The sequence below is a fragment of the Physeter macrocephalus genome, chromosome 4 (genome assembly GCF_002837175.3).
Source record: "Physeter macrocephalus isolate SW-GA chromosome 4, ASM283717v5, whole genome shotgun sequence".
NCBI lineage: Eukaryota > Metazoa > Chordata > Mammalia > Artiodactyla > Physeteridae > Physeter > Physeter macrocephalus.
The window spans coordinates 38,425,533-38,453,168 of record NC_041217.1 but is presented as its reverse complement, the minus strand read 5'-3'; the positions used below and the strand labels follow the sequence as shown (position 1 = coordinate 38,453,168).

The window sequence follows — 27,636 nt, the reverse complement described above, 5'->3', positions numbered from 1 at the left end:
AGACATAGAGAATGGACTTGAGGACATGGGGAGGGGGAAGGGGAAGCTGGGACAAAGTGAGAGAGTGGCATGGACATATACACACTACCAAATGTAGATAGATAGCTAGTGGGAAGCAGCCACATGGCACAGGGAGATCAGCTCAGTGCTTTGTGACCACCTAGAGGGGTGGGCTAGGGAGGGTGGGAGGGAGACGCAAGAGGGAAGAGATATGGGAACATATGTATATGTATAACTGATTCACTTTGTTATAAAGCAGAAACTGACACACCATTGTAAAGCAATTATACTCCAATAAAGATGTTAAAAAAAACAAAACAAAATGTGCTTTTATAGTTTTTCAGATCTGTTGCCTAACTCCTAGGGCATATTACCAACCCTGTTTTTCTATTTAACTTATTAAAAACAATGCTTCTCACCCCTGTTGAAAAGTGAGCCCTGTTGAGTCATGAGAGTGATTTACACACGAATAATTTACTCCCTGGGAGTTGGGAGAGCGCTGGATCAGCCTCTCTAGGGGTGGAGCGGGGGCAGGGGGGACAGGGAAGGGCTCATTCAATTGATTAAAAAAAAATCCAGAGAAGGAGACATATGCCCCAAGGTCCACAGGCTGAGGTACTGAGTCCTGTTTTCTCGGCTGCCATCTGGCCTGCCCCGTGAGGTCCAAAGGGGAACTCGGTTGGCGTCTCTTTCCTTGCTCTTCAGTCTTGGCTGGGAAGCTGACTTCATCCCTTCCTGTAGGACATGCAGGCACAGTGTGTTTCTCTCTGCCTCCTGGGTGTGATGTTTTTTCTGTGCTCAGCGCATGCCGGAGGTCTCAGGAGATGTCTGATTTCCATGGACATGCGCCGTATGGAGGAGAGTTTCCGAGGGATCAAAAACGCCATTGTGAGTACGGGTTTGGGGTGAAGGCGTGCGCAGGGGGGCGTGCCTCAACGTGGAGAGCCAGTTCTTTCTCATTACCTTTGTGTCTCCGGAGAATGTGGAGTACTCACTGCTTGTGTCTGTACTTCTGTTTTCCTCCACAGCAAGCTAAGGACACCTTCCAAAATGTCACCATCCTGTCCACATCGGAGACTCTGCACAGCATTAAGGTATTGGCCTGTGTCTGCTCGTTCCTCTGTTGTCATTTTTACGGTGAAGTGGCACAGGGCTGAGGGAGAAATCCTCACCCTGTGCTCTTCTCTTTCCTAACCTCCAGTGAGCTCTGATGCTCTGGCTTCTCACATGTCAACTGATGCGTGAGGGCACACTCGTGTCTCAGCAACCTTGAACCCCATGGGAGGGTGTTCACCCAGGGAGTGATTGGGGTGCCACACGCTCAAATGGGACAGGATGTCTAGGGCTTAGGGTGACTCTGGAAGGTTTCATGGGGAAGCTGAGAAAATGAGCAGTGACTTAAAAGCTGAGTAGGCTTGGGGTTAGTGGCTAAAAGAGATGGAAGGTTTTGGGGAGAATGGGTATGTAAAATCAATGGATACATGTCAGGGGACATAGAGGCAACCAGGGGGAATTCCCTGGCATTTCAGTGGTTAGGACTCTGTGCTTTCACTGCTGAGCGCGCAGGCTCAATCCCTGGTCAGGGAACTAAGATACTGCAAGCCGCGCGGCACGGCCGAAAAAAATAAAAGAGACACCCAGGCTCGTGGTGTGAGGGACATGAAGGCAAGTGGAAGAGAATGAAGTGGACAAATACGTTGGAGTCATTTACCAAGAACCTTGAAAGCCAGGCCAAAATGGAAACTGACTGGCTGAGCCTCGGCCTTCTTTTTTTTATCTTTTTTGGCTGCGCCGTGCGGCCATATGGAGTCCCTGCAGGTTTTTGAGCCAAAGACTGTATGACCACAAAGTCTTTTAGACGGTCTGGTGATGTTCTTTACAACCGCCAGCAGGGAGGGGATCAGTCTACTTGTCCAGAGAGAGGTGGTGAGAGTGTGTTACAAAACTGTTGGCTTACGAGGTGATAATTCATTTACAGAAGGGGCCACTGAGAAGTGCCTTTAAAAGTGAGCTCCTCCAGTCCTTGTAAGCATTCTAGAAAGATCCAGTTCTTTCAGGCATTTATGTGACAGAGTGTAAGGTACATCCACAAAGAGTTACTTTTTCCTTGGGCTTCTCTGCACGAGATAATTTTTCTAGGCAGTATTAGGCCTGATTTATTTATGGTAAACACATGGAGCCACTTCCTAAATACTATTCCAGCCAATGGTATAGAGACTCAGAGAATATGATATCTGGAAGGGATCCAAAAGGCCATTTTTTCCAAAACCACCATTTTCAAGTGACCAAATTGACATCTTGGGAGAAAGAATGACTAGTTAGTGGTTGAGCCAGGAATAGACCCCCCCAAGTCTCATGCCTCTGTCTCCAAATTCTTTGTCCTCTCAAGGTCTAGAAATAGCTGATGTGGCATAAGGAAAGGGGTCGATGAGGATGCAGGTCTTTGCCATATTTCTCCCCTCCCCCCCTCTCTCCCTCCTTGATAAAACAAAGGTTGCAACTTTTTGCAGGTTGGTTAAGGCAATTAGCAGGAGCAGAGGAAAAGGAGGGTTTTTGTGTTGCAAAGTGAGTTTCCGTGTCAGAAAATCTGCCTGTGGGGCCAAGGAGGCTTTGCTGCTTTAATGCTAATGAAGATAAATGCACCACTGGCTATAGCCACTTCCCTTCTCAGACTGAGCCATAAATCTCCTGCGCTGGCTCTCAGGGCCGAGTGCAAACTGCTAGAAGGAAACTCTGCCTGGCCTGCTGCTTTAAACTGTGCCTGGGGCAGTCAGGAGCTTTCCCTTAGGGAGAGCTGCACTCCGCCCGAGGAGGACCTGCCCACATGTGTGCATTTCTGCAGCTGTCAGTTTCCATTCTTGCACATCTCAGCTCCATCCAAGTGATCCCTGAAGTTTAAAAAGGACAGACTGGAGGAGAGCTGAGCAGGGTGGCCAGGATAAACACAGTGTCATTACACAGAAAGGAATACGTGCCCAGCACAGGCCTGACACGCAATAACCATCGAATAAACACATGTTGGTGGCTAGGAGATGTTCCAGAGAGGCAGACTTCAGCACAATGTAAGGAAGTACTTTTCAAGAAAGCTGCTCAGACATTGGTCCTTTCAAAAGGGAGGTGTCTGATGGAAACGGTTAAGCCGAAGTTAGGGATGACATGTTGGAGATGCTGTAGAGAGAATTCTAGTCTCTGACTGGGCTCCATCCCTCGTGAATATATCTCCTGGCCATGTAAAAAGAGGGTGAGAACCGCAATCTCTCCTTGGTGCCTTTGTCATAAGTAGCTTTGGTGCGGTTAAGAGGACCCTCTGAGACCAATATGAATTGAAAAAAATGACTTCTAGTTATTTCACTCCCTCTTGCCCCTACCGAAGCAGGCTGCTTTGGTCTCTAAGATAGTAAGAGAAGAGGGCCTCTGGGGCTTTCCCTAATTTGTGTCTGTAGCCCTTAGATGTGTGCTGCGTGACCAAGAACCTCCTGGCATTTTACGTGGACAGGGTGTTCAAGGACCATCAAGAGCTGAGCCCCCAAATCTTGAGAAAAACCAGCAGCATTGCCAACTCTTTCCTCTACATGCAGAAGACTCTACAACGATGTGTGAGTCACCAGCAGCATCTGCTTTCCGTCTGCCCCAGGGAGAGCCCTGGACATGCTGGCCCCCAGTCAGTGTTCCAAAATGGATCCTGGACTCAGAGGAAATTCTCTGCCCTGTCGCCCATGGGGAGAACTGTTGGGAGCCTCTTCCAGTGGTCCCTCCTTGTCCAGGGCTTCCTCCTCATCAGACCCAGTTTCCTCATGGATAATCTTCCTGTGGTGACCGACTTATGTCAAAGCATCTCTTAAGTGATGCCGGGGCTGGCCTGTGAGAGAGGCATACTGGGGCTTTTCACAGGCATACCCCTAGTTTCTTTCTCTTTTTTTCTTCTTCTTTTCTTTTTTTTTAAAGAAGATGTTGGGGGTAGGAGCTTATTAATTTATTTATTTATTTTTGCTGTGTTGGGTCCTCGTTTCTGTGCGAGGGCTTTCTCCAGTTGTGGCAAGCGGGGGCCGCTCTGCATCGCGGTGTGCGGGCCTCTCGCTGTCGCGGCCTCTCCCATTGCGGAGCACAGGCTCCAGACACGCAGGCTCAGTAGTTGTGGCTCACGGGCCCAGTTGCTCTGTGGCGTGTGGGATCTTCCCAGACCAGGTCTCGAACCCGTGTCCCCTGCGTTAGCAGGCAGATTCTCAACCACTGCGCCACCAGGGAAGCCCCCCTAGTTTCTTTGTCTCTGGCCCTTTGGGGTTTCCATACCAATTAACCTCTGGGTGGTTCCCTGGTATAGCCTCTCCTAAGGATCACCTACTCATTCATTGTGATCTATTAAAAACAAGCCTCAGAAGTGAAACCAAACCCAAACAAACCAACAAAAACTTAGACCAGGAGAAAACCTGGGCTCTGGCCCCATCTCTGCCAAAGATTTCCTGTGTAACTTTGTGGCAAGTTACTTCACCTCTCTGTGCCTTGGGTTCTAAAATTGTTAGAAGAGGTCATGACCCCTGTCCCACTTACATTAAGATTCATTTAACCAATTATTTAATTAACTGGCCCAACATATTCATTGAGCGCCTACCTAACGCTGTACTGGGTGGTGACACACAGACTTAGAACCTACGTCTCCAGGCCTTTCCAGCCCTGGGTAAGTGCTGGGTGACTCTACATGCAGACCCTACTGCTCCCTTCTGCCCCAAGCTGGGTTTACTCACCTGACTCTCACCTTGGGAGGAAGGAGAACTATCACTCCTCATGCGGGAGGTGGTGGTGAGAGTGAGCTGGGGTGGAAAGGTCCTCTGATGGGTGCTGTCTCCGGTTGATCACAGCAGGAGCAGAGGTTGTGTCACTGCAGGCAGGAGGCCATCAATGCAACCAGAATCATCCATGACACCTATGATCAGGTAAGGGAAGGGAAGAGGATGGGGAAGATGGAAATGGGATGTCAGAGCCTGATTGGGCAGCCTCCTCTCCATTCAAATTCATTCATTTACTCAACAGTATTTATTGATTTATTTATCTTAACACCTTTATTGGAGTATAATTGCTTTACAATGGTGTGTTCGTTTCTGCTTTATAACAAAGTGAATCAGTTATACATATACATATGTTCCCATATCTCTTCCCTCTTGCATCTCCCTCCCTCCCACCCTCCCTATCCCACCCCTCTAGGTGGTCACAAAGCAGTGACTGATCTCCCTGTGCTATGCGGCTGCTTCCCACCAGCTATCCATCCTACATTTGGTAGTGTGTATATGTCCATGCCACTCTCTCACTTTGTCCCAGCTTCCCCTTCCGCTCCCCCGTGTCAAGTCCATTCTCTAGTAGGTCTGCGTCTTTATTCCCATCCTGCCCCTAGGTTCTTCATGACCTTTATATATATATATATATATATATATATATATTCCATATATATGTGTTAGCATACCGTATTTGTTTTTCTCTTTCTGACTTACTTCACTCCGTATGACAGACTCCAGGTCCATCCACCCACTGTATGCAAGGCCACGGAGATAAAGATAGAACTTTTCTGCATCCATGATCCAGTGTCCAACCACTATCTTCATGGACATTAAGAAGTAGTTGCCCAGTAGTGGGATTGCTGGGTCGTGTGGTAGTTCTATTTTTAGTTTTTTAAGGAACCTCCATACTGTTCTCCATAGTGGCTGTATCAATTTACATTCCCACCAACAGTGCAAGAGGGTTCCCTTTTCTCCACACCCTCTCCAGCATTTATTGTTTGTAGACTTTTTGATGGTGGCCATTCTGACCGGTGTGAGATGATACCTCATTGTAGTTTGGATTTGCATTTCTCTAACGATGAATGATTACTCAACAGTATTTATTGCAGGTCTGCCCAATTCTGCGTCTGCAGAGAGTGTGTTGGTCTTACCTCACCTGCTAGTTTCCTGGGCTCCCCTTGCATACCATCCTTCGAGCATTTTCTTATGCCCTCACATATCAGACCCACGTTAAGTTTTGAGGGAAAGCACATACTGTTTAAGATGAGGGTGATAAAAGAGGGAGCAAAGATCTCCAGAGATCTGTAAGCTGTTACACATGAAACATGCTACCTGCTGGGTGTCACTGTGGCCAGTAACTGACATCAGCACCCTGTGTGGTGATGAAGAATAGTGCTTCTCATGTAGGTGCAGATGTTGAATGCACACCTCATGTAGAGGTGGAGTTAGAAGCAGTGATTCTTAAGTGCATCATTTAGAGATCCTGTTAAAATGCAGGTTCTGGCTGGTAGGTCTGTGTTTCAACCACACTCCCAAATTATGACAATGTTTGGAATAACAAGGAGCTGGGGAGTCTGTTCAGACCTCTGCTTCTTTGTGGGGAGGCTCCACAGGATAATCTAACAATGGCTGAAACTCGTATCGTTCTTCCTATGAGCCAGGTATTGTTCTAAACACACTAAATGTATTAACACACTTATCCCTCACAACAATGCTATGAGCCATTATCTGCATTTGATAAGTTAGGAAACCAAGGCACAAACAGGTTAAGTAAATTAACTAAGTTTCTACTGCAACTAAGTGATGCAGGTAGGGCTCGATCCCATGCCATCTGGCTCCATAGGACATACTTTTGGATCTTACCATCTCCTTCTATTCTGCTGAGGAAGAGCTGGAAGAAGTCAGGAGACTTGGGTTCCAGTTCAGCTCTTCTACCAACCGGCTGTGTCACATTGGGTAGGACACATCCTTAGGGGCCTCAGTGCTTTAATTTGTCCAGTGGAGGCACCACCTTCTCCCTTCCCACTGCTGGGCACCTCTGGGATTGCGGATTTCTGGGAGAGATGAAGCACTAAAGCAAACTGATGTAAACAGGAAAGTAAGCAGAACTGCCAGAAAAGCAAGTTGGTTTTTTCTGGGAAATATAGGAAAGTGAAAAACAGAGGGCAAAGAAGGAAGACCTTTTCATTTTGTTTATAAGTTGCTGACATGATTTAACTGCTTGTCTGTGGAAAGCAATTTAGGTCACCTATTAGGAAAATAATTTGAGGTCTGTATGCCCTGCGGATATAATGGTTGAATAAAAAGCAGACCTCATGGGGACCAGAACGTGGGGAAAGTGATTTGAAAACTATGACACGGTCTAGAAAGGCAGGTGCTTATGATGATTTCCATGGTTTCAGTTGGAGGTCCGGTCTGCTGCCATTAAGTCTCTGGGAGAGCTTGACATCTTGCTAGCCTGGATTGAGAAGAATCATCAAGGAACTTCTGCTGCCTCAAGACAAGAAACCTAAGTTTGGGGGATGAACGGCCCCTGAGAGGTTTCCGGTGGGAGACAGCCAACTTTGAAGGGGAGGGAGATGGGAAGGCTCCATTTTTACGCAAATTGGGTCTTTTTGAGGAAAACTTCCTGCCCATTTGGAATTCTCTTCTCTGGGGCTGAGGTACTGTAGGGGAAAATCTAGGTTTGAGCACATCTTACCCTGTAGCTACAAGTCTCACTGGCTGGGCCCAGGCTGTCTGATTCCACCTGAAAGTATCCAAGTAGTCTACTGTCATATTTATATGAAATATGTCTGTCGAAAGGTCCTGCAGGCCATCCTGGAGGGAGAGGGTGAGCTTCCACCTAATTTACTGTGAACTTGTCTATCCTGTGTCTGTGATGTGATCTAAGTGGTATCCTGTAGTGCATATTGTACTGACTGATTTTTTGAATAAACTCTGTTCTTTACCAATTAGTGGAAGTGTCTTCTGATTCAGGGAGAAGGAACCATGAATGGTGACTATTGGAATTAAAAAGGCCTTAAAGAACAGAAACAGATGGGGAAACTGAGACCTAGAGAGGGATAAAAATTTACTCAGAGCCCCAAAGTGATTCAGGGCCAAGTGTTTCAAACTGGACTCCATCCAGCACCCTGTCCTCCACATAATGATCAAGAGGATGAACATAGGGCTTCTGATCATGACTCCTTCTTGCTACCACTCCATTTCTGATCTCTCTTTCTCTGTGTTTCTGTCTTTTCTCTCTGTCTCTCTGTTATTGAATTGGGTCCCACTGATCTACAAAATCAATACTCACAAATGTTGATAGAAAGGAAATGTGCCTTCAGTCAGAATGCTGGCAATCTGGGGAGATGGACTCAGCATCCCCCAGAAACCACCTCCAAAGATTCTGCTCGGATGTGAAAGCTTTTAAAGGGAAACAGGGAAGTAATCTCAGTTTATCACTGAGTTAGGGGGTCAGAGTCACCGCCATCCCCCACTGTGTGCAGGCTCGTCGACTCCTCCTGATTTTTCTTTAGATGCTATCTTGTTCCCAAAGTTTGTTCGCAAGATTACTGAAGGGGAAGCTGGGAAAGAGATCTGGTCATCTGTTGATTTCCTATTCTTCATTTCTGTTTCTTTGATCTACGGAAAGAATCAACAAGTTAGGCAAAGTACTGGGTGATCAAAAGATTTGAAAGATGTGCTAGGGAGGAGATGAGTAGAACATTGGGGTGCCTGGGTTAAGATCGGTGACAAGACAAAAGAAGACAGCTCTTTCCTGCAAAGAGCTTTTTCCTGCCAAAAGCTGCTTACATCTCTTTCTCTCTCTCGTTCCTTTCTAGCTGCTCCCAACCTAGATGTCTTTTCTGACCCTAAGTTCATCCCGCATGGGTATGTATGTGGGGTTGGAGAGAGGGTGTTTCTGACAAAGGGATGGTTGTCATGGTGACAAAGCTGAATGAGTGCAGCCCAAGGCAGGGGGGATTCTCGGTAGAGGGGTTCTGGCCAAATGGGTACTAATTTCCAGGTGGACAGTCCTCAGATGGTTAATGACAATAACAACTGATACTTATTGAGCACCTGCATGTGCCAGATGCTGAAATAAGTGCTTTACATGTACTATCCTGGGTCACTATCTATACCGTAACTGGCTGGCTGAAGCAACTTTTCTTTATTCCTACCTGGGAAAGAGATTTCACAGAATGTGCTTTAGTGGACAGAGCAGGACCTCTGAAGTCAGACAGGCCTGGTTCCAATGCTATGTGACTTTGAGCGAATTACTTAGTGTCTCTAAGTCTCAATGTCCTCTTCTGTAAAATGGAGATAATAGCACCAGTCTGCAAGTGTTGCTGGGAGCTACAAGTGAGGCAAAGTCCCCTCTAGCGCCAGCAGGGTGGGAGGCTGCACGTGTAGTGTAAAGAGTGCCAAGTCAGGAATCACAGTCTGGTTCCAAGTCTGCCATGATTTGCCCGGGGCAGGTCACTACATTTCTTTGACCCTTAGTTGTCTGTAATGTGGATACTGACTCCTGTGCTATCATTTAAAAGCCGGAGCATTACGATGGCCTAAGAAGCCCTCATATCTGCACACACTGCCTTCCCAACTCCCTTTCCTCTTCCTGTGTCCCCTACTTCTTGTCCAGGCTCAGTACCACCCTACCACACTGGCCTACTTCGTGTTTCTCAAACATACCAGGCATGTCCTCACCTTAGGGCCTTTGTGGTTTGTGTGTATACACACGTAAGCTAAGGTAGGATTAAAAAACACTCCAATGTTATTCACGAATGGGATTAATAGACTATTAAGAGGAAGCAAAGTTGTTTGCGGAGGACTCAACTTTCCCAAGGAGACTTGGCTGGATGTCCATCCTGAGCCGGCTGGATGATGGCAGCAGGACCAGCTTCATTAGAGCATTTCTCATCTTCTGTGACTCCCCAAGGTGTGCTTCCCACAGACACCTGCGTGGCTTACACCTCCATCTCCTTTAGGCCTTTACTCAAAAGGTATACTATTTAAGCATTAAGACCCCATTTCCAGGGCTTCCCTGGTGGCGCAGTGGTTGAGAATCCGCCTGCCAATGCAGGGGACGTGGGTTCAATCCCTGGTCCGGGAAGATCCCACATGCCGCGGAGAAACTAAGCCCATGCGCCACAACTACGGAGCCTGTGCTCTAGAGCCCATGAGCCACAACTAGTGAGCCTGTGTGCCACAGCTACTGAAGCCCGCGCACCTAGAGCCGGTGCTCCACAACAAGAGAAGCCATGGCAATGAGAAGGCCGTGCACCAAAGAAGAGTAGCCCCCACTCACCGCAACTAGAGAAAGCCCGCGTGCAGCAATGAAGACCCAACTCAGCCAAAAATAAATAAATAAAATAAATAAATTTATTTTAAAAAAAGACCCCCATTTCCACCTTCAGCCCATCTTATACCCCTTTCCTGCTTCCCCAGCATCCTATTTTATTATTATTTGTTTCTTCACTCAAATGTAACCTCCATGAGGATAGTTCAGTTTCTTCACTGCCTGGCACTTAGTAAGTGTTAAATTCATGTTTCAGGAATACGTGATCTGGATGCATTAAAACGATAATAACAGCAAACATTCATACAGTGCTTTCTACATGCCAGACAGTCGTCTAAGAAATATACATAATATATTATGAATATATATTTCATTTAATTTTCATGACAGTCCTATAAAAGTGAGAATGAAATAAAATGAAAAAGTCCCCCTCTTTGAATGTTTTCACCGAGGTGAAAACTACTTTCGTTTTCTCCTTTCCTCCTCACAATAATCCTCTACGGGAAAGATTATTAACAACCCAATTACACAGATGATGAGGTCTGAAGCTTAGCAAGGTTCAACAGCACACCGAGGGTCACGCAGTTAGTTGTGGAACTGGGATTTGTTTACTTAAACAAGGAGACCATTACCCTTAGGTGGCTGTAATGCCCTGGTGGGTCTGTGTAAGCAAACCAAAATCTAAGCACGTTAACGCTTCAAGGTTATGAAATCAAAATGCTGAGGAACCATCACAAACACCCAACTAGGCTTTAATCTGTAGCCAATCAAATAGCTTCCTTTCTTTGCTTCCTCACCTTCTCTATATATGTCCTTCCAGGCTTCTGATCGCAGAGAGCTCCTAACCACTTCCGGTTTGGTGCTGCAGATTCCAATAGATTTTTGCTCAAATAAAATGGTAAAAGAATTTTAATATGCATCAGTTTATCTTTTAACAATACCCAGTGCAGGTGTTCTACCCCACCTTGAATGCATGGTGGACAAGAGAAGAGGAGCTTTACTGGCATAAGGAGCTGTAGCAGCAGGAAAGAAATATGTTGTATCAATGGTTGTAAAGTAGAGGAGGAGGAGATAGAGCAGGAGAGGGAGGGGCAGGAAGCACTACTGACGGAGAAGAAGCCCCAGCCCCATATCTCCTGCCTGCTTGCTTCACTTTCACCACTTCACTCGTCTACCTGTCCTTGCTCTCCTTCCAGACTTGAAGAATGTGTCCTGGCTCTTGTGCAGTCCACAGAGGGCCTGGCACAGAGTTGTGCTTTTTGTTCTTGGTGTTGTTATTTTTTGTTTTTGTTTTCACAGAGCTGGTGCTTCATAAATACCTGCTAAGGAACCAAGTATAAAATTCACTCCCAAACCATACCTTCTGAGTCCTTGATTAGCTCGTAGGAGGAGGCCTTGAGAAATCTAGGGCTCATCTTCCACCGCTCAGGTGCAAGGGGAGGGAATCCATAGCTTGTGGAAGGACCATGCGGGTACTTTACGTATATGACCTCACTTAAGTCTCAGAGGAGCTGAGGAGGTCGTAGGTCTCATCCCCATGTGACCAGCAGAGGCATCTGAGGCTCGGGGAGGTGGGAGGACTTGCCTGAGGTCACATGGCCGAGGTACGGCAGGTCCAGAAAGTGAACCCAGGTCTGATCTTGCTGGCTCCAGTGCTCCTTCCCCTTGCTGCTGGGGGAGCTTCCTTTGGGCCAAGCTCTCTAACCCAGAGCCCAAGTTGCTACACTGGATGCCAGCAACACAGATCTTTAAACCCATGTGCATAAAAAGGGGCCTGGACTTGCCAGAAACAAGCCTGGGAAGTTACACACAAATTTATGGACCAACGCAGAGCAAAAAAGCACAGGCTGACTTCTGAATGTGTCACAGGATATTCCTGGCCCAGACGAGTCTGGGCTCCTCCTGGAGGACATTCTATCCCCCTTCCATCTTCCGGAGCAGATCACTGACAGCCACACAGGCTCAGGGCAGCCTGTCTTTTGGAACCACGGACGTGCCCAGAAGTTTGGCCAAATGGATAAGAGGATAGGTTTGTGTGAAATCCTGGTCCTGCCACTTACTGTGTGATCTTGGGCAATATACTTAACCTGAGCCTCCCTTTCCACATGTGCACAAATTAAGGAGATAGCTGCCTCATGGATTGTTATAAGGATTCAAGGTCCCATTTACAGTAGCTGTGTAGTGGGTGCAGAGTAGGTGCTCATTAAAATGATGGTTGTTACTATTTAGTGATTTTCAACTTTTCTAATCTTATTTCCCATAAAACACTGTTGTTTTGGGAAAGCCTCCCTCTTACATGTTTTTTTAAACTAGCAAGTGAGATAAGGCAAACTGTGCTGCCTTCCAGGCCTGCACCTCCAGGAGGCTCTCAGCTGAGCCCCCTCACAGGGGCGCTTGCAGTTTCTGTGCGTCCAGTCAGGGTCCAGGCAGCCTTCCTGATTCTCCTGCTACTCAGCCCACCCCCTGAAGGTTCTTCTGCCCGTACCCTTCCTCTGTCACAGACTCAGGCCAGTGTGAAACTCTTCCCTTGACTCTATCTGAACCTTGCTTTGTTCATGCCTAGCACAATCCCTGTTGCATCCAAATCACCTGATGTCCCCTGCAGCTGTGAACAAATGCCTCTGCTCGGTGGCAGAAGCCAGCTGATCATTCCTGGAGGTAAGGGGTCAGCAAATCATGTTTGGTCAAGGAGTTTTGGGGAGGATATATTCTTAAAAAGTTATTATGAGTTCTAGAGACAGTATGTACTTGCAATTCTGTTACGGAAATATATTCAATTAGCCCAGTCTCTGGCCTCTACCATGGAACCACCGTCAGTGGAGACTGAATGTTGTGAAAGAGACATTTTCTGTGCAGGCACAGTCTTGATCCAGGCACCAGGACCGGGAGAGGGTTCAAAATCCAGCTTTCGTTCCAGGAGATAAGTTTGCCTCAGCACGCCTTTGGTCTCGATGTCTCTCTCTGGTCACTTTCTAGATGCTCTAAGAAGACTCTATGGCTCAGTTTCCTTATTTTGGAAAATGAAGGGAAAAATCATCCCTACCTTAAGGGTTGCCGGAAGATCAAGTGAGTTAATATTTAACGAAGTACTTAGTGCCTGGCATGCGGTAAGTGCCATAAACGAACAACAGAAGAGCCTGTGGCCACATTCTGCTGCTGTCCTAGCTCTACCCCAGCCTGGACTTAACTTCCCAAGAACCATAGTCCCACCGCCAGGGCAGAAACAGTCTTCCTCCTGCTCCTTCCTATTCACCTCCATCCCCATATCCTCATTTGCATTCCTGGGACCCAGAGTGATTTTCCAGTTTTTGACAAGTCAGAGACATCTTGGCGCCCATCTCCTCTCTCCAGACTGAGCTCCTCAGGACAGCTACTTTGTGAATGGCTGCACTCAGTACATAAATATTCTTTGAATGAATGAATGCCTGCATGCCACAAAGGCAACCCCAGCTGTCCTCTAGGCAGCTCACTCTTGGCCTCTTGGAGGAAGCCTACGGCTTTGCCGTTTGGCTTTAGGAATCTCTCTGGCTTCCTCTTATCCTCCAGGACATTCCTTGCTAATGTCCCTGTCTCTAGCCCATAGCAAAGATTCAGTTTTCCCCTCTGTCTGGCCTCCCTGGCTTGGGTTTCGATGTTGCCCAATTGTTGTTTTACGGTCCTTAACTCTATGTCCTGAAGCCTGAAGCATTAGTGCCTCCCATTCCACTGCTGGGCTACCAGCCCTTTGGCTATCATGCTAACCTGGACCCCAGCTCTCTTGGGAGCCATGTGGTCCTGCGGCCCTGTGGGTGGGGAGAAAGAACTCAAGAAGTACCAACTTCACCTCCTCTTCCTCACCTACTCGACACCTCTAAAACATCCCCCACCCCTAGCCCAAGAAGAGCAGGTGTACTCTACATGAGTTACCCCTGAGGCAGGGTGCAGACGACCTCCCTCTGTGGTCACACCTGGGGTGGTGGGATTATGCCCAGGTGGCTAGAAGTGGTGTCTTGTATGAGAGTTGCTGGCAATCAGAGAGCTCAGTCTCTCTTCAGGGAACCAGCACATGAAAAAGTGCCTTGAATTTAGTTAGGGAAACACATCAGCAAGCAATTCTGTTGAGTTCCTGGGATGCATGTGATGGTATCTAGATCCTGAGCAGCTTACCAAAGGAAAACACTCACTGATTCTTCAGAAATGGAAAGTTTCAGAGTGGAATGTCCTCAGATTGATGTTCACAGTTCATTGCATTTTGACTCTTTTCAACCTTTTTTAATACCTACCTCCCTTCCCTACCCAACACCCACAGGAGCACCATCCTCCAGGTACCAACAGGCTCTCTGGTCTCAGGAATTTTGTTGCAGCTTTTCTTACTGTAAGGAGCAAGGGCCCTTCTGCTCCTGACGGTCTCTCCATCCCCAAAGCTCATAAATTATTAGTTCTTCAAAGTTTTGCTCAAACTGAACTTTCTCCAAGAAACCTTCCCAGAGATACTCCTTATCCCTCAGAAGTCATCTCAGCACTCCCTTCCCCCAATGCCTATGATGAACACAGACCCAGAATTGTTCCAGGGAAGTCCTGGTAACAAACGCTCCCATTATCCCTATAAACAGCCTCATTCTTCTCAGACTGCATGTCACAATTGGGAAGATATGGTTGCCATACCCCTGGGCCTTTGCATCTGCCATTAGAGCAAGGGCTATTAACCTTTCATGTGCCATGGCACACCAGCAAAGCCTATGGACCCTAGTCAGAATAATGTTTCTAAATGCATAAAATAAAATACATAGGATGGCAAAAGAAACTAATTTTATTAAAATACAGCTATCAAAATATGGAAATGACAATGGGTATTATATAATAAATGTGCTTCTTTATTAATGCCCTAATTAAGATCTAGCAGTGGGCCTACAAATTACTGACATTTCTAAGTCGTGAAGATTGTAAATATGTTGAGATATCTGAAACGACCATAATGGGATACAAAATATCTGTGATTTCTATCAGTGACAAAGTCACAGGCACCATTAATACTATTGTGGTCTGTATTTGTTTCCTATCCTTTTAATAAAAAAAAAAAAGTTAAATTTTGATTAAAGTTTATTGAAAAGATAAGATGTGGCTTTTTCCCATCTGCCTTCTGCCAGATTGGGAACTCCTACATTAGAGCATCTGTTCCCCTCACCATGCTCTGAGGTCCACTGAGAGGTCCCAAGAGACCAAGCCTGTTCCTTCTGGCATTCTTGGGTCATCCAGCTCAGCGCCTGCACATGGGAGACTCGACGCTCATTCGTGGAATTAAAAGGAAAAGAAATGAGTACATCCTTATTCTCCTAGGTGAGAAAACTTAATTCAAGTTCATGTCTGGAGTTTTGTTCCCAGACTCCATGTCCAGGAGAGGGTTTTCCCAGTGGCTCCCACTTTGTAGACAGCGGGCAGGAGGGGTTAGCTAACTCTGGGGGACCCAGGTACGTCAGAGGAAATCTCAGGAGAGAGGTTGGCAGCAAGTCGGGCTGATTAAACAGACAAGATGGAAAAAAGCAGGAAAGGGAAATGATGTCACTCATTCTGTCAGCTTTGAGGAGAGGGAACTGAAAATGCACTGCTTCTGAGGGAATCGGCTGCTCCGCCCACCCCCACCCTGCAAGGGGGTAGCAGGGGCCTCAGGCGGGGCGAAGCTTCTAATATTGCAGGCCCGAGAATGGGAGCTGAGGTCTTCCTCCAGCAGAACCCTAATGGCTACGTGTTTCCCTGCAAAGTGATGCATCTGGACAGGAAGCCCAGATGCCAGCAAATGTGATGTCATCATAGACAGGGAAAACCCTAAAATGCCAACTCAGGACTTGCTGTGGGAGAAGAGGAGTGGCTGGGGTTTTTTTCTTGGTTTCTAGAAAATTGTTTCCTGCCCCAAAATGACTTGGTTAAGAAGCCGATTTTATTTCATAACAAAGAATTTGTTTTCTCTCTCCTCTGCCCAGCTTATCTTTTCAACCACACAGGCACTGATTACATGCTGACCTCTAGTTTTGAAACCCTACTTCTTAAAGTTAGATTGATGTGCTCATGAAATGTACCCTCATTTCTCTACCAGAGCCGCATCATCCCCAACCATTCCATTTGAGCACTGACAAGGTGCTATGCACTGCGCCGCCCTTGAAAATCTCCTGGTTAGTGCACAGCTATTACTGTGTCTCTCTCTCTCTCACTATAAGACCCTTCATGGCTCCCTATTGCCTCGGGGCAAAGACAAAGAATTACAGAATCAAAAGGTCCAGCTGAAGGAGACTTAAGAAGTCATTTAATTTATTTCCCCACAATTCACAGATGAGGAAACTGAGGCCCAGAGAAGGGAAGTGATTTCCCCAAGACCACACAGTGGGATGAAGCTGAAGCTAGAGCTGGAACTTAGGTTTCTAGTCCAAATTCACATTCCTTGGCATGATATTCTTGCTCCTTGATGATGTGGCCATATTTCCAACTTGATCGGCCACTGCTAGTTCATTCACCTGTCCTCAAATACCTTGTGAGCTTTGCTGCCCCAGTCATCTCTGTCCTGAATGCCCTTTGCTGGACTCCACTCCTCCTCCCTACCTCTCTCCAGAGTCTTTGTCCATTTAAAGGTTCAGATCAAACCCTCCTCGGTGTGAGGTGTGAGCCTCCCTCCTCTGTGCTCCTCAGCACATACCTTGTGCTCATGCAGAAGTGTTGACTTTGTCTGTGGTTCTGCAAGCACGAGCATATCCCCTCATTGAGGCTATAAGCAGCCAGGGACCAGAGATCTCCTGAGGCATCACTAACCCTCACAGCCTTCAGCAGTGTCTTGCAGGTAGCAGGCATTTAGTTAGTAAATGTTTATGGAAAGAATGACTTAAAATCTATTCTATCAGACAGAAGGAGTAATAAAAATCTACTTTCGAGCTTAAAGATTTGCATAACTATGCATATATTTTAAAACCTCCTGGCAAATCAGTGAGCCAGACAGGCAAAGTAGGTTTTGTTCTCCATTTCATTGAGAAATCAGTGAATGCCTGAAATGTAAGGACTTGTCTTGGGTCATCCAAGGTCACCCTGAAAGTTGGTGGTGTGGATGTAAATATTAGAACTGGGTGTCCAGTCAACCCCCTCTATGTTCTTTCCATAGAAGAGTCATTTCTTCTGCCAGAATTATGATGGGAAAAGCTTCTCTCTTGGTCTCATTTTAAAGGGATGCTACTTACTCTAGAAGAATAGTTCATAATGGGTTAAAAGTGTCATTTATTGGAAAGATTACTTGATTGATTTCAACTTGAGTCTTTTACCAGCTGAGTGACCTTGGGCAAGTTACTTAACCTATCTGAACCATAGTTTCCCCATTTGTGGAATGAGGGAATTGGACTAGATGTACTTGAAGTCACTTCTAGCTCTACTACTAGAGGAGTGATATTGTGGCAGGGGTGCCCCTGGGCCCCCCGCAAATTAAATTATGAAATGCATGCACTGCAGGCCACTGTCTTCTCTAAAGGATCTGGGATTGTACCTGCAGGCAGGGGCCAGCTTGCAAAGGGAAGAGACTCACAACAAAACTCTATTTCACCTTTGTTCTTATGTGACAACTTGAAGGGGTCATGTTACAGAAGGTGTGGCAATAATTTGCAATTATTTCCGGCAATTATTTGCAATACTGAACCAACGTGTTCTTAGAATGTTATGATTAATATTAATGCTCCAAGAAAAAGTAAATTTCATTGTATTGGGAAGTTTGAAAACTTTCTGATTTCAGGACTTGAGGATGGGTTGCAACAGTTCCTTGCCTGTTTCACAAACTGGGTAACAACACCCATCCTGTTTATCGCCTGTGAGACGGGTCCTCAAGCAGCTGGTATTGCCTACGATAGGATGGAATTATCCCAGTGATTCAGGAATCCTGGAAGGGATGATGGGACGTGATAGAATGAGAAAGATTGTTTCTATTATTGTGGATTCAGTGTCTGGAAGGTTCTCAGACAGATGAGATGGGTGGTCTGTTCTTTTAACTGAACATCTTGTCAGGTCTCTCCCTTGCACATAGGACCAGAAGTAGAACTGGGAATCCTATCCCCTGGCATATTCCCCCTACTTTTCCTGGGCCCCCTTGCCTCTGAGAACACACAATTTAACACAAAGAGTAATAAATTCCAAATTAGGAGACCTAGGTTGATGTCTCCATCCTGCCACCAACTGTCTCCTTGATCTCCATGTTGCTTCCCTGGGCCTTAGTACCCACACATCGGTAATAACAGTAGAAAGAGATACTGTTTTTTGAGGAAGATCTGTCATTTACTGGCTGGGGGAACTTGGGAAAACCATTCAATCTCTAAGCTTAAGTTTCATCATCAGAAAACTGGGTTATAAGACCTGCCCCAAAGAGATAATAATTTATCCAACACATATTTAGTAAAAGCTTACTATGAACTGGGCTCCATTCCAGGCATGTGTAATACAGGGGTAGATAAGACAGACAAAATTCTTGCCCTCAAAAATCTTATATTCTTAGTGGAATTTTATGAGAATTACATGACAATAAGTATAATATATATGTATTAGTATATATATAACATATGTTATATATATTATGATTATAATGTATAGAGCATTTAATATCTAAGTCCAGGCACTAGGATTAGGATATGCTCTACATTATCATTATAATAGTTATTAGGTTGAATTATAAGACAAGGCCAATATCAGACCAGTCTTTTTTTAATTTTTAATTTTAATTTTATTGCATTACAGTTGATTTACAATGTTGTGTTAGTTTCTGGTATGCAGCAAAGTGATTCAGTTATATATATACTTTTTCCTATTCTTTTCCATTATGGTTTATTGATGTTGAATATAGTTCCCTGTGCTATAGAGTAGGACCTTGTTATTTATCAATCCTATATATAATAGTTTGCATCTGCTAATCCCAAACTCCCAATCCCATTATTCTCCCACCCCACCCTTCCCTCTTGACAATCAAGTCTGTTTTCTATGTCTGTGAGTCTGTTTGTTTCATAGATAAGTTTGTTTGTAATATCAGACCAATCTTGACCTACACAGATGGAAATTGCATGTGGTTCAACCTAGCAATATTTTTACTATCCTTGATTCCTCCTCTCCCTAACCTACACATTTAATCAGTCTCCAAACATTTAAAAAATGTATTTAAATTCTCTCAAGTCCACCCACGTCTCTCTCTCTCTCTCTCTCTCTCTCTCTCTGCTGCGACTAGTTCAAGCCAAGGTTAAATCTCTCTCTGGGACTACTTCAATGGCTGGATTCCCCATCTCCAGTCTTACCTGCCTCAAGTCCATTTTCAAGTGTGCCTTTCTAATCTCATTGCTCCTTGCTAAAAGCCTTCATAACACCTTGCTTTTGGATAAAGTCCTAACTCCTTAACATGACCAATCTTACTTCTGACCTCCAACCAGCTTATCTTTCACTCTCGTGTCCCCATTCTCCTCTCTTGCTCTAATTTTAGGCCATTTGGTAATTACTGATTGGTTTGTATGTCTCCATTTTCAGGTACAGCTAAGCTTGAGATCCTGTGGTTTTAGGATATAATATAAAGAAAGAACAATTTGAAATCAACATGTTCATTCAATAGTCATCAAGTGTTTGCTGAGCACCTACCAGGAACCATTGAGTGTTGGGACCATGAAGTTGAACAAGGAGCTCTCGGGCCAGTGGGAGATAAAGATATGTAACCCCCCAAATTGCAATTCACTGTGATAATTACACAAGAGGCACAAAATAAAGGGTAGCTCCGAAGGTGGGAGGGAGGGATAAATTTTGCCTCGGTAGGTGGTGGTGTAGAGAGAGAGAGGTTAGGGTGAGACAGAGGAAGTTTTTTATAGCAGATAAGTTGAATTGGTGTCTGTGCTGAGTGTGGAATGGGATCTATTCAGCAGATTTTAAAAAAGAATAAAGTATTCTGATATAGGAAAAGCAGAGTCTTCATTATTAAATTGGGATTGCACGTGAACTAAATTTACTTAATCATTACATGTAACTTAGAACAAAACAACTGGATTCTTCTTGGTTAATGAGAAGGAACTGACTGACACGGGTACAGCTTATATTCCCTGAAAGTCTTGTCAGACCATGTTTCTCAATTTTACTTTAATCACAGTTATGGATGAGAAATTGTTTACTTACTAACAAGGATGGAAAAACAGGCATAAGCGCAAGAGATATTTAGATAAGATATTCACACGTTTTCAGCATTTATCAAGGAACTTTAGGAAGACATTAAAAGACATTATTAAAAAGGAGTGTTCTGGTCAAAAGGTAGAAGAGCAAAGCATCATAGTGACATTGAATGTCAGAATTGGAAAAGATCTTGTACATTATCTATTCTATTGCTCTCATTTTACAGATAATGTAAATTGACATCCAGAAAGATGAAAGAATATGCCAAAGTTATCCTGGTAACTATGGAATCCCTGAACTTAAATACAGGACTTCAGAGTGTCAGATATTGAATAGGAAAAATGTTGCAAAGGAATATATTATAATCTCTACCATCTTGACAGTTTCCAAAGCACTGTTGGAGGTTAATCTCAGGTGCCTTAATTTAATCTTGCCTGGAGGTGTGGTCTCGCCTAATGGATTAGTCCATGTCTAAGAAAATCTTCCAGTATCATTAGGGAGAAAAAGCTAAGACCCATGAAACAGAGGGCAACGTTAGACTCTCATGTGCCAAAGAAAAATCTGCTGTTGGAAGTTAGAGAAGAGAGGAATTGCTTTGGACCAAAGTAGTTCGGGAATAAAGAATTGGGTTCCACTCTTCAGTGATAAATGGAGGGAAAGTAGGGTAGCCACTGTTGGAGAGAAATGGTGGGAGGAGCAAAGGCAAAGGAGAAACAGCAGGAGCGAGTCCACAGTGTCTGGGTCTGGGGAGAAAACTGGTTAGGAGAACTGGATTTAGAGGAGGGGGAAAAAGCACCTCCTGGAATTCTCTTCCAGTTCTGTAATTCAGTGATCTTTTCTGTTCTGATTACCATTTTACCTTCCTTCTGGAAGGGAGCCAGAAAGAAAGAGGTATCCTTTAACCAATAACTAAACCAGTAATCTCCAAAGAAGTGCTTCTTAGAGGAGGAAGGTGTTGAGGTAATCCAGTCTGCAATTAAACTGCCTCAGGCCGGGAGGAAGTCCCGTGCCACCAGAGAAATTCCAAGGGAGTTTTAGCCCTCACCTGTGGGAGCTGACTTCCTTCATGGGATATATATATATATATATATATATATATATTCATACACATAATTGGAAACCTCTTAGCTTGAGACAGACTCCTAGGAGATCACAAGCAGCAGCCCTTCCTGAGCTCAAGTAAGAGAGCTCCCTCTCTCTACACTATTCACATGGTTCTGGGGATGAGCCCAGTTCTCCTAGTCATCTAGCCAGGTGTGTTCAGGGCCATGTCTAAAGGAGTCCTTTTCATTAGGACAAAATATCCTAGAGAATAGGGAATTGTCATGTTTATCTTTGTATTCCAGTACCTAGCATGATATTCAAGACAGTGGGTGCTTAATAAATGCTGATCGAATTGTTGAATTTAACATATATTTACCATACACCCACTATGTTCAAGGCAACTAACATCATTCTCTATTTAAAATGAGTTGATCACTCACTAGATGCTAGGTGTACGAATCATGCATCATTTTATTTAAATGTCAAAACAAATTTCTGGGGTAAGTTTAATTATAACCATTTGGGGGCTAAGAAAACAAAACTCAGAGAGGTGAGTCGACTTGTCCAAGGTCACATAGATGGAGAGTCAGTAACTCATCCAGATTTACCTGTGACGTTTTCAGTTTTAAAAGTTAAAGTGCTATGCCCTGGATCCCGCCCCAGTCTTGGGAAAACTGGGACAACCTACACTGATGGGGACTGGTAGAGCAGGCATTTGGACCTAGCTCTCAAACCCAGAGTTCTCTCTGATACTTTTGGGTTTGATTTGTTTATTCCCTTTTCCTACCTGTGGAAGCATCCCAAGTGAATATGAATGTAAAGTATACAGAGCTTATTGATTGGAACATAGGAAAAAAATCAGTAAGTGGTAATGATTATCAGTGCTTTACCAAGGCATCCTGGAACCTAAGGCAAACAGGAAAGATGTACACCTCTCTATATATGCTTTTTAAAGATTTTTATTGGAGTATCGTTGATTTACAATGCTGTTTTAGTTTTAGGTGTACAACAAAGTGAATCAGTTATACATATACATATACTTATATCCACTCTTTTTTAGATTCTTTTCCCATATAGGCCATAACGGAATATTGAGTAGAGTTCCCTGTGCTGTACAGTAGGTCCTTATTCGTTATCTATTTTATGTATAGTAGTGAGTATAGGTCAATCCCAATCTCCCAATTTATCCCTCCCCCCCTTACACCCTGGTAACCATAAGTTTGTTTTCTACATCTGTGAGTCTACTTCTGTTTTGTAAATAGTTTCATTTGTACTCTTCTGCATATGTTTTTATTATTTTATGTATATTATTTTTCCAAGACATTAAGGTAGTTGAAAATTATTGAAAAATTGATAATTAGCTGCACTACAACTCACATTATTTTTAAGTTTAAATATGTTATTTATGTCCCAAACAGAATTTATTATAATTTTACTTTCCTGGTTTTAAGGGAAGAAAACTCATCACTAATATTTTCAACATATACTTCTGATACATAAAAACATAGTTATGGATATAGATACATAGATAGATATAGATGGATGGATAAACATACGTAGATATAGATGGCTAGATAGATGATGTATAGATAGATAGATAGACAGATAGGAGCACTCATTTCCCCTTTTGTCCTGGGTTCCGATATGGCTCAGCATGGCCCTGTCAGATCCTGTCTTTATTTAAATTGTTAATCTTTTGTTCATCATGGATTGTTTTCATTAATTTTGCTACTGCATTAAAATATTATTTATCTTGATTACTGAGACTTTTGTCTCCTTAAATTTTGTGCCTGAGGTGAGTGTTTCACTCTCCTCTCCTTAATCTCAGCGCATTATCATTTTACCTTAAAACTCAACAACTACTATAAAGTGCCCACTTACAGAGCAAGCCTCATCCCAGGAAGAAATGAATTCCTTCCCACCTTTTTCCTCTTTCTTTTGGGATCGCTTACTTGATCCTCAGCCTGAGTTACAAGGCTAGGAAAGCGCATACTCTTGGATTAGTCCCAGGTATGCCTGACTGCTGCCTTCCTGCAGGGGGCGCTATGGAGTCCAGGCACTCCAGGAGGGTGGAGAAGTGTTAGGTGGAATTACGCTGATTGCCCATCAGAACTTGCCTTTCCCTGGCTGAAGGACTGTTATGAAATCATTGACTTTCTATTTGCCTTCGGGGCTGAAATAAATCTACTATCCTCAAATAACCAATCATCTCAGACAAATGCCAAATAGAGCTAAGTTCCTCTGCCCTGGGGATGGCTGTAAAATCCAGACAATTTCCCTGAAATGTTTTTGGTGGCTTGGCAACAGCTTCTATGAGGTTCAGTTTTCCCCCAGTCCCTCTGTGGGTCTAAGGGGACCAGAAGGGTGAGCTACATTGGCATCCTGGAAGGGAAGACTATATACGTCAACACGCAAAAACAAGTTCTGACATTTTCCCTGAAATGTCATCCTCTATCTACTCATTGCAAGTGCCTGCTGCTCCAGGCCTTTCCTGCTGGGCAATAACGATGGGGCTGGGATGGGGAGAGAATAAAGGAGCCAGGACCTGTAGCACCAACTCATACTGAGACCCTGAACAAGCACCTGAAGGCTTCTCTTCTCTTTTCCTTAGTAAGTTGGATGAATGTGCCAGACCATCTGAAGTCAGATGAAGCTATTAAGTTTCACCAGGGGACATCGGGGACCGGGGGGGGAGGCATGTCTCTGGTGACAGGATTGGCTTCTTAAGGCATGAGATGGGGAAATCAATAAGTCATGCCCTTTCCTTTGAATTCTTAGCTCCTGTGGTCTCCAGAATGAAAGGCTCTGGGCTTCCCCTCTGCCTTATTTCTGCTGTCTTTTATCTCTTCTGGACACCTTCTGCCAGGCTGAAGACACTCCATTTGGGAAGCTGTATGATCACCTCAAGTCTTCAGGCAATTCAAAGTGGATTTTCGGAGATACAGGACAGAGTGCTATGTGAAGGAGGGACCCCACCTTCCACTTTGTGACTGCCTCCCCACTTTTCTATTTATTTTTCTCTGTCCCCCAGCAGTGTGATCACAAAAAGAGTCAGGCTGGGGACTCCTTACCAGGAGGATGTGTTCCCAGGAAATATCTGTAGTTCATGACTTAAAAGTGTTTTGGAGAGGGACTCTGCCCACTGTGCCATGGCAGGGAAGGGATGGGACGTCTGGATGTCTAAGATCCTGGCAGCAGTTACTGACCTGTACTCTTTCATTTTGCCTTCCGCTGTTTAGCAACCCAAAGATGAAATCATTGACCTCAGAATCTTGAGGAAGACTCAGCCTTTGCAAGACACAAAGGTACATGCTTGGTCTGTATGAGTTCTGGGAGGAAATATGAGCTGGGGGCATCTCCAGCACCCTTGTCCCTGGACACCCTCCCCCCCACCAACATGCCAGTCTTCTTTGTAGCCTGCAGGTCAGTGCTGCCTCCTCCACCATGTACTGAGACTCTACCTGGACAGGGTATTCAAAAACTATCAGACCCCTGACCACCGTATCCTCCAGAAGATCAGCGGTCTCGCCAACTCTTTTCTTACCATCAAGAAGGACCTCTGGCTCTGTGTGACTAAGGGTCTTGGGTAAAAGGATCCACCTCAGCACATAGCTTCAATGACTTAGCAATCAGGCTCATTCTTAGCCCCATTTAATGGATGGAAGAACTGAGTCCAAGAGTTCTAATAATCTGTGTTGAGCCATGTGACTAGGTAATAAGAACTCAGTTATATTTACTTTTGAATACAAGCTCCATGCAAAATGTCTACAGAACTATAAAGTGCTACCTATTTGATGTCACTGATAATTTTCTAGTATCCATGAAATTATGCTTCTTCTGTAGGTGAGTTATCCTGCGGCATACTAGTGCATACTGAGTCCAGGCAGCTAATCAGCAGACAACCGGACTCAATCTCAAGACAGGACCTAGGAATCCAATTCTCTCTCCCCTGGGGGCTCTCTGGAGGGAGCTAGACTAGAACTGGGTTGGGGGGTGTAGGCCAGATGGGATACAGTGATCACAAACTCTTTCAGTGCTGCCTGTTTCTAAAAAGAAACAATGAGCTCTATATGCTTCCTCTTCTAGCTGATGATCAGTTTAATGATCCTAAATAAGGAGGTCTGAAAAGACTTCTATAGGTGAAAGAATAGAACTTCCACCTACTTCGTGTCAATGGCAAGGGCAGAAAATCAGAATCTTTAATAAAATCTGTCATTCTTTGGTATTCTTTTCAGCATGTCCATATGGCATGCCCTTGTGGGGAGGAAGCAATGGAGAAATACAGCCAGCTTATGAGCCACTTCAAAGAGGTATATGCAATTTTGGCCTTGGTTGGGATGAGTGTGTTTTTAGAACTGAGATCATATTTGGGTGGGATAGATGTTCATACTCAAAGAAATGTTATAGCCCTCAGGTTAATGGCCCTCCGAGGTCATGTGGACTGTCCCTCTGCTTTAACCCAGGGGATACCCATTCAGGCTCTAGAAGGGTGCTGTCTCTGCAAGATGCTCTGGGAATCAAGAAGGAATAACCATGATTCCATCAAGTCACTCCAGAGACATCTGAACTTTCCAGCTACACAAACTAGAGGCGATAGTTTTCCGACATTCACACACTTGTACATACCCTCAAAAATAGTCACTCACAATGTCATGCATGCCCATGCCATGCTGTTTCTCACCTGAATGCCTTTGCACATCTGCCAGGAAGGCTGGAGTCTGCTCCACACTCACTAATTCCTACTCATCCTTTAAGACTCAGCCTAGGCATCACCTCCAGGAAGGCACTGGCTACTTCTCTCGGAGTTAAGCGCTCCTGTCATCCTGTGGGGACCCCATCATCTATTTACCACACTACTTTTTTTTTTTTTGCAGTACGCGGGCCTCTCACTGCTGTGGCCTCTCCCGTTGCGGAACACAGGCTCCGGACGCGCAGGCTCGGGGGCCATGGCTCACGGGCCCAGCCGCTCCGCGGCATGTGGGATCTTCCCGGACCGGGGCACGAACCCGCGTCCCCTGCATCGGCAGGCGGACTCCCAACCACTGCGCCACCAGGGAAGCCCCACACTACATTTTAATTGCCTGCTTCTGCCTGTCTCCCTCACTCAACTGTGAATTCCCTGTGGGTAGTGATGGTGTCATTCGTTTCTGAGTCCCTAGCCAGCCCAATGCTTAGCACAATAAATATTTGTTCCATTGAAGGATGCACAGTAGGAAACCTGTACACACACACACACACAGACACACACACACAGACACACACACACACAGACACACATCTTTCTTTAAAAAACAGCCTAATTACTTTGATCCCTGTGATTCAAGAGGCTTGAGTTGTAGTCCCAATTCTGCTACCCCCCTGGGCCCCAGTTTCTCTATGTAAGACTAGGGTGATTGGACTCAATGATTTTTCCTCCCTCTTGTGAGATCTTGAGGTTCCATAATGTCTCTCGAGCTCTTCATTTTGAAAAAGATGCTCTGTTTACAATCTCTAATAGACCTACCAGTGAAAGGAGAGGATTAACCTTGGAGCCCACATTGTCTCTTTATGAATTGCTCACCACTTCACTTGGTCTCTTCCAGCTTCAGCCTCCGGCAGCAGTGGTGAAGGCTTTGGGGGAGCTAGACATTCTCCTGAGCTGGATGGAAGAGATGGACTAGGAAGAAAGTGATGCTGCTGAGAGTATTCTGGGCCAAGACTCCCAGCCCTCAGTACCCGGAAGGCATGACCCCAAACCACCATCTCTTTGTTGTATAGTTTAGTGCTGGTCACTGTGTATATTATTTATTTATTATTTTTTCCTTATTGTGATTATCTTCATGTGTTCCTATTCTTAATCTAGAGTTTTGTCAGATTTTAATAAGATCTTTTTTACTGTTGGGTGTATTTATGAGTTAATATATTTATTTTTGCTATTTTTATATTTGAAGATGAGACTTTTTTAAACAATTCACAGATTATGTTTATAACCCAACTAGAGCAGGTTTTTCATAGAGTAAACAAACCTTCTACCTTCTAGAGTGGCTAGAATTTTATTAAATTAAGGACATGTTTACTGACCACCAGTGCTTTAAGAGATACGTAAAACTGAACCAATGGCTACTAAGCGTGGGTTGTGGAAGAAGAACTTCTGATGTGAAATTACAGGCTTGTCTTACAATTACTGACCACCCCTACTCAACTCCCAAACCCCAGACTTGTGTATCTTCCATTTATGGAATCCTCTGGGACCGGAACGTATTTTTACAAATAGAGTTTTCTCCGTATGATATCTGCTTGGAGTTTGAAAATGCTTCAGGAGTAGAAACAATGATGGGGATAGCTTGAATCTCATATTACCTAGGGACCTCTTGCTTCTTCGGGGAAGGAAGATGCCAGTGGGAACCTGGGCCTTCTCTCCCCTGCCAA

At 44.7% G+C, this 27,636-nt stretch overlaps 2 protein-coding genes across 3 annotated transcripts; both read left to right on the top strand.

Moving 5' to 3' along the window:
* The first annotated feature begins 538 nt into the window (after positions 1-538).
* IL19 (interleukin 19) lies at positions 539-7,674 on the top strand. Its single transcript, XM_007100342.4, has 5 exons — positions 539-888; positions 1,029-1,094; positions 3,444-3,596; positions 4,857-4,931; positions 7,172-7,674. Exons 1-5 carry the CDS (start codon positions 745-747, stop codon positions 7,280-7,282), a joined length of 549 nt encoding a protein of 182 aa, XP_007100404.1. The 5' UTR covers positions 539-744; the 3' UTR covers positions 7,283-7,674.
* Positions 7,675-24,023: 16,349 nt separating this feature from the next.
* IL20 (interleukin 20) lies at positions 24,024-26,953 on the top strand. 2 transcript variants are annotated; one of them, XM_007100344.3, is made up of 5 exons: positions 24,024-24,179; positions 24,468-24,533; positions 24,645-24,797; positions 25,464-25,538; positions 26,811-26,953. In XM_007100344.3, the coding sequence occupies exons 1-5, from the start codon at positions 24,024-24,026 to the stop codon at positions 26,886-26,888; spliced, it is 528 nt and encodes a 175-aa protein (XP_007100406.1). In that variant the 3' UTR covers positions 26,889-26,953. The 2 variants fall into 2 exon arrangements, with proteins under 2 accessions (XP_007100406.1, XP_054939906.1); XM_055083931.1 differs by lacking the exon at positions 25,464-25,538.
* Positions 26,954-27,636: the final 683 nt, after the last annotated feature.